Consider the following 11,293-nt stretch of genomic DNA (forward strand, 5'->3'; position numbering starts at 1 on the left):
TATCCCATCAGAAATGTACATTTCTTGCTGGGGCATATTTGGACCCTTATTACTAAATATGATCTTATACTCAGTCAAAGAGGGAAGCTTCATTGAACACCAAAATACCGCACTCATTTCAGTTCTTCACAAAAAAGACAAAGACCCCACTGAATGCGGTAGTTACCGTCCTTTAAGCCTCCTCGGAACCGATGTCAAACTGTACTCTAAGATATTAGCCATCAGATTGCAAAAGCATATGACGTCTTTAGTTCATACGGACCAAACAGGCTTCATAAAAGGTCGCCTGATCAATGATAACATAAGGCGAATACTGCACGTACTAGATACAGACAAAGAGGACATCACACCTAAGGCGATACTATCCCTGGATGCTATGAAAGCATTTGACAGGTTGGAATGGTCGTTTCTATGGGCAGTATTGGAAAGGATGGGGTTAGGAAAAGGTTTCATTGATATGATTAAAGTACTATACAAGGACCCATCGGCCATGATTACAACAGGCACAATCATCTCCAAAATCTTTCCGGTATCACGCTCTGCCAGACAGGGTTGCCCTCTTAGTCCCGGACTATTCAATTTATCATTAGAGCCTTTAGCACAATATATAAGACAATCCCAATCCATAGAACCAATCGTAATCAAGGGCACACAACAAAAAATTAGTTTATATGCGGACGACGTAATATTGTTCATGCAAAACCCCAACACCACATTGCCTCATCTGCTCAAGTTGATTGAGAACTTTGGTGATTTATCGGGATTTAAGATAAATTGGCCGAAGTCGGCTTTCCTTCCACTTAACACCCCTGCAAAAAAAGATATAACCCTCCCAGGTGCGATACCGATGGTAAAACATTTCAGATGCTTGGGAGTGGAAATATTCCCCACCATAAGACAAACGGTGAAGCACAATTACACAAAAATACAGAACAAAATCAAGGACGACCTGGACAGGTGGGCAAAACTTAAAAACTCAGTACAGGCAAGGGTATCAATAGTTAAGATGGATGTATTACCAAGAATCAATTTCTTCAGCTCAATGCTTCCGTTACCTCCTCCAGAGGGCTACTGGAAAAGATTACAAACCTCCACATACAAATTTATTTGGAATAACAAACCACCTCGCATAAAAAGATCCACCGCACAGAGAAGTAAAGCAGACGGTGGCATGGCAGTCCCAGATTTTTTACAATATTTTAATGCCTTCACATTAAGACCATTGAAGAAGATATGGTTTGACCCCGAGGCCTTGGTATCTTGGAGAAAATTAGAAGAAAACATAGTAGCCCCACAGAGATTGAAAGACATAGCATACACTAAACTTTCAATCAAGCATTGTGAGCGAGAATTTGGCCCAATAATAACCCATGCAATCAGGACATGGCGGGAAACACAAAGGAAATTTCCTAACAATCAAGTATGGCATAATCACACTCCCATATTCAATAACAATGCTCTCTTAATGGGAAAACGACCTATAAGATTCCCTGTATGGGAAGAAAGAGGCATACACTCATTAGGGGATATTTTTAATAACAAGGGCCTCTGTAGTTATGTCGAAATATGCATAAAGTTTAACCTCACCGAGTCCACATGGCTTTTTTACATACAGTTACGACTTTGTATGAGATCTCACGGTGTTCCATTACACATACCAATTGAACACCACAGATACCACAAATTTTTCTATGACAGAGATACATTGGGAGGTTTTGTATCAGGTTTTTATTATCAATTACTAACGTCCTCGTACGAAACCCTTCAACTAGACAATGTCTGGAGGAGGGATATACCAGACCTGGAAAATGACTTTGATTGGCAAGGAGCCTGGGCAAATGTCCGACTTACATCAAGGAACCCGGATCATCAACAAATCAATCTGAACTATATTCACAGGTCATACTTGACTCCTATAAGGCTGTGCAAAATGGGGCTTATACAAGACTCCAAATGCTCCCAATGTACAAATGGGGATGAAGGAACATTTATGCACATGTATTGGGACTGCCCACCAGTTAAGGCATTCTGGGAAGATGTGTCCCAACAATTATCAATACTCGTATTTTGGAATATACCTGTACACCCCGCGGTATTGCTATTGAATGATGTTTTTGAGTTTGCAGTGAACCCACAACTAAAAAGATTGGTTTTATCGGGTATCACAGTAGCTAAAAAACTGATTGTATCACGTTGGTTTCAACCGGAAAAAATGTGCCGGAAAGTGTGGTTTCTTACATATCTTGATGTGATATATCAAGAAATATCAACAGCAAGAATTCTAGGGCTCAATGAATCCAAAATGTTAATGTGGTTAGAAGTGGTGGAGAGAATAAAAGCTAGCCTATAATGGTGATGTCTGGTTAGGAGTGAGGGATAATGGAGGTACTATCCAAGAGGGGGTCCGGGAGGGGGGGATTTGAGCTGGAGCATATGTGTGTAGGGTTTTAGAAAATAGGTATTCGGGGTATATTATATACTAACATTTATATAATTGTAACTTCGCTGGATATACACGGTATACGGTTAAAATGTTATTATTGACTATTTTTGTTTTATCCTGTTTCTGTACTTGCATATATTTTAACCACCTTTACTGAAAGTTTCATTATACATTGTGTGTTGAGTACTGACTTTTAATAAGTTTTGTTTTGCAATAATAAAAAAAATTAAAAAAAAAAAAAAAAGAGACATGACATCCCTCATCCAGTGTAAGTGTGAAGGGGGAGTGGCTGCCTTCCAGTTGAATAGGATGAGACGTCTGGCAATGAGTGAGGCAAAGGCCATGGCATTGGATTGCCCAATAGATATTGTAGCGTTTTCCGGTGTCAAGCCAAATAGTGCAATAAGAGGGCATGGGTCAATGTTCATAAAAAATATGTCTGAATAAGATTTAAAAATGGAAGTCCAGAAAGGGGCCAGTACTGGACAATGCCAGAACATATGGATAAGTGAGCCAGGGGCTTGGTGACACCGGTCGCATGTGGGATCCATGCCAGGATTTATCTTCGCCAGTCTAGTCTTTGACCAATATAGACGGTGGAGGAGCTTGAACTGTATCAGTGAATGGCGGGCACATATTGAAGAAGAGTGTATTCGGGCAAGAGCGTTTTCCCATTCTTTGTCTGTAAATTGATGATTTAGATCGGACTCCCAGTTTTGTCTTATAGCCAATACTGAGGAGGGTAGGGATAGGGATATGATGTTATATAGTTTAGATATTGAGCCTTTGATTACAACCTTCACCTCCAAGATGCGATCGATCAAAGTTTTTGGGGGTGTATGGGGGAACTGGTCAAATTTGCTCTTAACAAAATCACGTATCTGTAGATATCTGAAAAAAATTGTTTTTGGTAAGTTAAACTTTAGGGACAGTTGTGTGAAAGACATGAAAGAACTGTCTTGGTACAAATCATAAATGTTCAGAATGCCCTTCTTAAACCAGTTGCTGAAGGTTTCATCCACCATAGAGGGAGGGAAAAGGAAGTTTTTGTGGACAGGTGACGACTGTGACATGGCGTGGAGACCAAAGTGTTTTCTAAACTGGGACCAGATCCGGAGGGAGTGTTGTACTAAGAGGTTGTTGGTATACTGGGCGGTTGTGACTGGGAGCGAGGAGCAGACTAAGGATTGCAAAGATGTTCTAGAACAAGATGCCCTTTCCATGTCCACCCATGCCGGTACCCACTGACAGAGTCCGTAGTGGGAGTGACTCCAGTAGAGAATGCTGTGAATATTTGCAGCCCAATAGTAGACCAAGAAATTGGGTAGTGCGAAGCCTCCCTGTGATTTAGGCTTCTGGAGGGCCATTTTATTTATTCTGACTGGGCGTTTGTTCCAAATAAAATCTGATATTGCCTTGTCGAGGGCTTTAAAAAATGACTTTGGAATAAAGGTTGGAATATTTTGAAATAAGTACAGAAATTTCGGTAATGTGTTCATTTTCACAGTGTTCACTCTGCCAACAAGTGATAAAGGAAGTGATGACCATCTGATAAAATCCTGCTTGGTGCGCTCCAGTAGAGGGGTGAAGTTGGACGCTATGAGATTAGAATGTTTATGTGTTATCGTTATGCCAAGGTAACGGAAGCTGCTTGGGGAAAGCTTGAAGGGGAACCTAGAGGGGGGGATATTTCTAGCTAAGGAATTTATGGGGAAGAGTTCACTCTTGTTTAAGTTTAATTTATAGCCAGAAAAAACACCAAACTCGTGTAGTATGTGAAGGACACGTGGAAGTGTGGCCGCTGGATCCGCGATATACAACAGGACATCGTCCGCATATAGCGAGATTCTTTGTTCCTGTCCATTTCTGATGATGCCTTGGACATGGCGGTCCTTGCGAAAGGAAATAGCTAGTGGCTCGATCGCTAGTGCAAATAGTAGCGGAGAGAGAGGGCAACCCTGTCTTGTACCGCGTTGTAGGGGGAAATATTCCGAAGTCACATCATTTGTTCGAACTGATGCCACTGGAGAGGAGTATAAAAGTTTGACCCAGGACACAAATTTCTCGCCGAAACCGAATTTCTGCAGAGTATAGAATAAATAGTCCCATTCAACCCGGTCAAAGGCCTTCTCTGCGTCTAGCGCAACAACGACCTCTGCAACGGGAGACTCGGTGGATGAGTAAATTATATTCATAAGGCGCCGCAGGTTGAAAAAAGCCATTCTATCCTTCACAAAGCCAGACTGGTCTGGATGGATAATACTTGGTATAACGGATTCCAGTCGTCGAGCGAGTACCTTTGCCAAGATCTTTGCTTCATTGTTAAGGAGAGAAATAGGACGATATGAGCCACAGTCTTTCGGGTCCTTATCTTTTTTTAAAAGCAGGGATATTGAGGCTTGATAGAGAGTCGGAGGAAGCGAGCAGGATTGAAAAGATTCCTCAAACATTGAAGCCATAATGGGACATAACTGGGTGGAATATTTTTTTTTAAATTCCACTGGGAACCCGTCTGGGCCTGGGCTTTTCCCACTCTGCATCATAGTTAAAGCCTGTTGGATTTCATCAGCGCTAATGGGCTCTTCCAAAAGAGTCATTGAATCATTGTCTATGACTGGTATATCCAAATTTGCGAAGAAACTATTCATGAGAGAGGGGTCTTTGGGGGAATCAGAGGTATATAGTGAAGAATAAAATGTTTTGAATTGACCATTTATTTCCAATGGGTCCGTATAGATCTCTCCAGTGGCAGAGTTAATTTGCGTGATCAAGTTCTGAGCGGTGCGGTGTTTTAGCTGTAGTGACAGCACTTTACTAGGTTTATCACCGAATTCAAAAAAGGACTGCCGTGATTTGAGTAGAAGCTGCTCAGCATGACTGGTGGAAAGGAGGTTAAATTCCGTCTGTAGGGTCACTCTTTCATTATAAAGTGCAGGTGTCGGAGAGACTGCGTATGAATAATCCAATTTAATAATTTGGTCTGAAAGTTCAGTGCGTCTGCTGTTGTGCAGTTTATTACGTCGAGCACAATTAGAAATAATTTCTCCACGGAGAAAAGCTTTAAGAGCTTCCCAAATGATGGACATAGGCATGCCAGGTGTAGAATTTACCTCAATAAAAAATTTGATCTTAGTGAACAGGAACGATGAAAATGAGTCCTCAGATAGCAATAGTGGATTAAGTTTCCACGGCCTGAATGATGGACATTTGTCCGGGAAGGCTAGCTCTAAGATTATTGCTGCATGGTCTGAAATAACAATGCTATCGTAAGAGCAGGAACGCACTTGAGATAGAAATGTGTTGTCAATAAACAAATAATCAATTCGAGAATATGTATGATGAACTGGTGAAAAGAAAGAGTACTGTTTGGCGGTGGGATGAAGGAACCGCCAGACATCTGAAATACCGTATTGCTTCAGGAAGGACACTATGGCTCTAGCAGTCTGAGATTGTGGAGCTGGATTAGATGATGATCGATCTAAGGCTGGGTTAAGAGCACAATTAAAGTCACCTCCCATAATCAGTTGGTTAGAGTTCAGGTCGGGGAGTGAAGAGATAAGTTTATTGATGAAATGCGTGTCACCAAAATTTGGAGCATATACGTTGACTAGGACTACCTTTGTGAAAAAAAAATCTGTGCGCGCGCGCACATGCGCGTGCACGCGCGTGGAGCGTTTGACCTACTGTCAATTTACCACTGCACCACTGGTCGGTAGCTAATGTGGGGGGTTTTGCTGAGACTTATTTACCCTTTTTACGGGTAAATGGGCTGACAACAGGGCGCAAGGCAGGTGTGCCTTGGCTTGAGAGCCAGGTAGCATCGATCCTTTGCCCCGGTGGGGTTGAACGGTGTCCCACCCGGAAGCCGACGCTTGAGAGCAAGTCGGCCGGGCAGGTGGCAGTATGGACTGATGAGGGTTATACTGCCATAGGATGGAATTTAGCTGCGGCCAGTGTCGTGGCTCAGCTGATTGTTTTTCTGTCCACATTGACGTCGGGTAGTGGGGCTACAGGGCCAGCCGACGCTGAAAACATTGTGCGTGTTTTTGGGGTTATAGACATCTTGAATCAGTCGCAAGCTATAACCGCAGGGAGGATCAGGATGCTATCAACACTTATTAATAGGCATCTCTGGTTGGAGCAGTCTTTCCTTGGGGAGGAGGAAAGGTTTCTTCTCCTTAAGGCTCCTCTTTCCGCGGAAGGACTTTTTTGTCGTTCTGCGGAAACGCGGGCGGTATTTGACCTGGGCCCCACACCGCCTCACGCCATGCAGCCAGAGGTGAGAGCACGGCCTCGTCAGCGACTATGGCGAGGCCCTCGACCAGCGGCCATGTTTCCCCCGCCTGAGGTACCCTGGGCGCTACGTCAACAGGTGTCCACAAGGCCGACAGCCTTGGCGGCCGAGGGATCGGCTACATTGGATGAGCACGGCCTAAAAAACCGTCGCCGTCCTGCTGTGTGCAGCCCGCTCTCCGATCACCCCCTCCCCCAACACCAGCGGAAAAGGGGCTCTGATTTGTTTCCTTTGGCTGCGGGCCGCGGGCTTTCAATAAAGCGCATGCGGCCCCACGTTTCGCTTCTCATGGGGACAGGGGCTGACACCCAGTTGATGGCTGAGCCTGGGTCTGTCCGTGAGAATGTTGTGATGTCACGTGGCTCCCTCGCCACGCGTTCTGCGATTGGTGAGCCTGGTGTTACGTCTGTCACCTTCAAAGGTTGTCAGCAGGGGGACTCGAGGCCTCTTCGAAGGAATGCTCAGTGCGGGTTTCCCCGACCTCGCCTTCGCCAGGCCGGGTATCACGTTATTCCGGAGAGCCCGGGAGTGGTCTGGCAGGCGCGCGTGATTTGGGTGGTAGTAATATCACTGCAGGGCTACGGTGTGTAGGAACCCATGGGGTCCTCACACCTTGCATGTCCAGCTGCAGAACAGCCCCTCAGCGGTCCATGCTGGAGGGGTATTCAGTGGGGGAGCTCTTGTCACCTGGTATGATGTCAGCTTCTCCCGTATCAAACCGGCCCTTTCTGTCGGGGTCCCCCCTTGGGTGTGATTGCCTCGTGGGTTGTATCAGGGACAGATGTCCCGACTCCACGAAACGCCCTGCCCGCACGGTTAGCGGGTCCAGAGTTGGCTACGCACAGCGGGTGGGACTGGGCCGCCTATCTACAGTTCCTTGCGGGCCAGCGCCAAATGGCGGCGGGTGTGCTTTGGGAGTATCATCACATATGGCTACAGTAGTGCAATATGTCGAAGTGGATGGAGAAAACGTTGAGGCGGGGGCTTGTTTTGCAGTTCGCACAACCCCACCCTCCGTTTTCAGGTTTGGTGCAGACCCTGTTGTCAGGGTCGGCAGCAGTGACAGCTCTGGCCGACGAGATCCAATCTCTGTTGGCGAAGCAAGTCGTGGTCCCACGGGAGGACGCGATGTCGGGCGTCTACTCCTGTTATTTTCTGGTGCCCAAAGAAACGGGAGGTGTCAGACCTATACTGGATCTGTCCGAGTTCAATCGTCTGATTGTGGCGAGACGGTTCAGAATGTTGACCGTCAAACACCTGTTAAGCGCTGTCAGGGTGGGAGACTGGTTCACCTCCATAGACCTGAAGGATGCGTATTTTCACATCCCGATTTTCCCTCCTCACAGGAAATACCTACAGTTCCTGTTTCAGGGCGTGGCGTACGAATACCAGAGGTTGCCGTTCGGCTACTCTCTGGCCCCCCGCACATTCACCAAGTGCGTAGAGACCGCGCTGGAGCCTATACGTCGTCAGGGGATACAAATTATTTTCTATCTCGACGACATTCTGCTCCTCAGCCGGTCGGAGGAGGTTGCCAGGTCTCATACCAGGCTGGTGGTGGAATTCCTCACCAAGCTGGGTTTTGCTGTGAACTGGAAGAAGAGTACGCCTCTTCCCAGTCAACAGGTGGAGTACCTGGGCTTGGTTCTAAGCTCAAGGCCCATGAGGGCAACCCTCTCGGAGCAGCGGCGAGTGTCTATCCTCGACGCGCTCAGGGGTCTCCGTCCTGGCGGGACGGTTACGGCACTGTATGTGATGCGCCTGCTCGGTATGATGGCATCTGCTCACTCTGTGGTCCCTCTTGGCCTCCTCTTCATGAGGAGGATACAGAGGTGGTTTTCCAGTATGAAAATAGACCTGTGAGAGACAAGTGGAAACTTTTGAAGGTTCCCTTGTCGATACGGGGGGATCTCGCCTACTGGAGGAGGCCTGGTACCCTCACCAGCGGGGTCCCCATGGGCGGCAGGCGGTCACACGTCACGGTCTTCACCGACGCCTCCCTCACGGGATGGGGGGGGACGTGTCGGACCAACGCAGTGGGGGGCAGCTGGACGGTCCATGCTGCCCGGTCTGCCATGCACATCAATGTGTTGGAATTGAAGACGGTCCTCCTGGTCCTCAAACGGCTCGGCCACTTGGTGGTGGTATCGTACCAGATACCTTTAATCCAAAAAATCTTTTTTTAATGATTTCAAACTCCACTAGCCAAGAGCCATCTGCACCTGTTTTAGGAAATATAAACGTTTGTCAATTTATACTGTAAATACTTTGTGATACAGATACATTGAATCATTTTCTTCATTTATCATCAGACATTCACTCATATTCAACAAGGCGTACAAAGGACTTTCATTTACCTTATTGTAGCACTTCCATTCAACACTTTGTCACCAAATTTAGAGGACCTCGTCTGTAGAATTCACTGAATAAATCTTTTGAAGTTGTTATTTTCTTTTAACAACTTTCAACACACGTTTAGGAAAAATATATCTTGTATCTAACTAGAATTTTGTGTGACCGGGTATGTATTATATCTCTTGAACATTTAAAGCATACAAAATACATTTCTGTCTTCTTGATTTTCTTCTATACATGTTTTTGATAGATATTTGATGTTGAATTGATTTTATGACTCAGTATGTTTGTTTTTTTTGTAATTCTTTGGGCATTTTGTGCTTTTAGTGATAGGACAGTCAGTGAGAGAAATCGGGTGAAGAGATGGGGGAGGACATGCAACACATGTCCTGGGCCAGATTCGAACCCAGGACGTTGCGATTACGCAGCATGCATCTTAACGTGGTGCGCCAACAGGGCACCCATGACTCAGTATGTTTTTAATTACTTGTTGAAATGGAGGATTTTGAATAAACCCTCTGGGCTTCTTTCCCCTCCTGCATAACACAATATTTTTTTTTTCTTCTTTTTTTTTTTTTTTTTACACGTTGTATTATTTTATCATAACTACTAGTACTGTACAAATAAGCTAAACTGCTCCCACACACACCTCCCTACACTTGTGGGAGGTATCATTTGACTCTGCAAAGTTCTGCTGTAGAGATGCTCTTATAATTCTATTAAGCTCAATGCTACTTTAAGAGCACCTTCACAATGGAGGGTTGAAGCTTATCACAAACATGATTTTATTATTATGAAGCTTATAGAATTGAAGTAACATTGCTGACAAATGCTGCCTGTATCTCAAAAGCCAAGATGAAATACCAGTTAAACATGAACTTTTCCTTTAAACACTAATAGGGGAAACATGTTAAATCACTGTCGTCTGGAAGAGAAAACAAGAGACTCTTTACTTTCCGGCAGAATTCATTAAAAAGAGCATGTGAGAGTAGGCATGGCTAGTGACTTCACCTTCAGTCTTACAATTTACCATACAGATGTCCCAAACACATCAAAACACAAAACGAAGGTTATCCTATAACCCTAGTTATATGAGTTCTTGCAAGCGTTCTGCTTCGCCATATTGGACAGCTCGTTATACATGTTGTATACATTGAAAGTATTTCTCACTCGTCCTAACGAGGAGCGGAGGGATAGAACACCGAAAAAAGGGTGCAGTACCCAAAAAACGCACACAGTGAGTAGACAGTGTGAAAAAAACCTGCGTCTACCTCACCACGCATCCCGCCCGTTACCTAGCGACGCGATGCAGGGGAGGTTCCAGCCCCATGGACCGCACGAGAAACAGGGCTTTCTGTCAGGTCCACGAGCTAGAACCTGACCAAAGGGACACCGGGCTAGACTGATCCGGTCCGGCGCGACCAGAATGAATCCTGGGTCCCCAACGCTGTCACACCGCTTTTAAAACCGGTTACCCCAGGCGGGGTGGTGCACATTTTGACCGTAAACCACAGGGGGCACTACCGGGACAGACTGCTCAAAAGCAGCTCCACGGTGGCCCACCCGCAGTGTGGGGGAAACCCCCCTGTGACGTACGATCTGCCTTGTCATTTCTCCCCGGAAATGTAGGAGACCCTCAAGCTGGCAGATTCCTTAGCAAGAGCCTGAGCGGAGCAGAGCTCGACTGCCGCCTGGCGGAGACATACCCCCTCCTGACTGACCACATAAACGCTGTTATGTTGTTCGGACAGACCAGGGCGTGCGGATCCCTAGACAGCGTTAAAAACGCCCGGGACCAGGCACCGACTTTCCTTCCCCAGTACGTTAATTGCAACAAAGGACACAGGGGCCAGACCATTGCATAACCCAAATATCGGGGCTGCAACCGGTCTGCCTCGCCAAAGAAAGGACTTGATTCAAAATCGGCCTGTCTGGCCAGGGCTGTCATTTTCGGACAGACCAGGGCGTGCCGGTCCCAAGACAGCGTTAAAAACGCCCGGGACCAGGCACTGCCTTCCCTTACCCCATTAATTGTGTCAAAAAACAGGGGGACAGGCCTTTAAAATTACAACTTTGGGCTGAAACTGGCCTGTTTTGCCAAAAGAAAGGACTAGATTCGAAATCGGCCTCTGATTGGCCAGGGCTCATCATAGCTGCGGGCTCTGGTAACAGAGCCAGGTTCGTAAAACCCGAGAACGGCG

The 11,293-nt window shown here is 46.0% G+C and overlaps 1 protein-coding gene across 1 annotated transcript in view; it reads right to left on the minus strand.

The window, feature by feature from the left end:
- Positions 1-10,703, minus strand: part of LOC311245369 (uncharacterized protein) — a gene marked incomplete at its 5' end in the record, with an annotated part of 67,490 nt that extends 56,787 nt beyond the window's left edge. The window contains one exon of the mRNA XM_084335212.1: positions 10,568-10,703. Coding sequence (XP_084191338.1) covers positions 10,568-10,703 — 136 coding nt within the window. The remainder of the gene's footprint in view (positions 1-10,567) is intronic.
- Positions 10,704-11,293: the final 590 nt, after the last annotated feature.

The sequence above is a fragment of the Notolepis coatsorum genome (assembly GCF_963971535.1).
Source record: "Notolepis coatsorum genome assembly, chromosome: 18".
Classification (NCBI taxonomy): Eukaryota; Metazoa; Chordata; class Actinopteri; order Aulopiformes; family Paralepididae; genus Notolepis; species Notolepis coatsorum.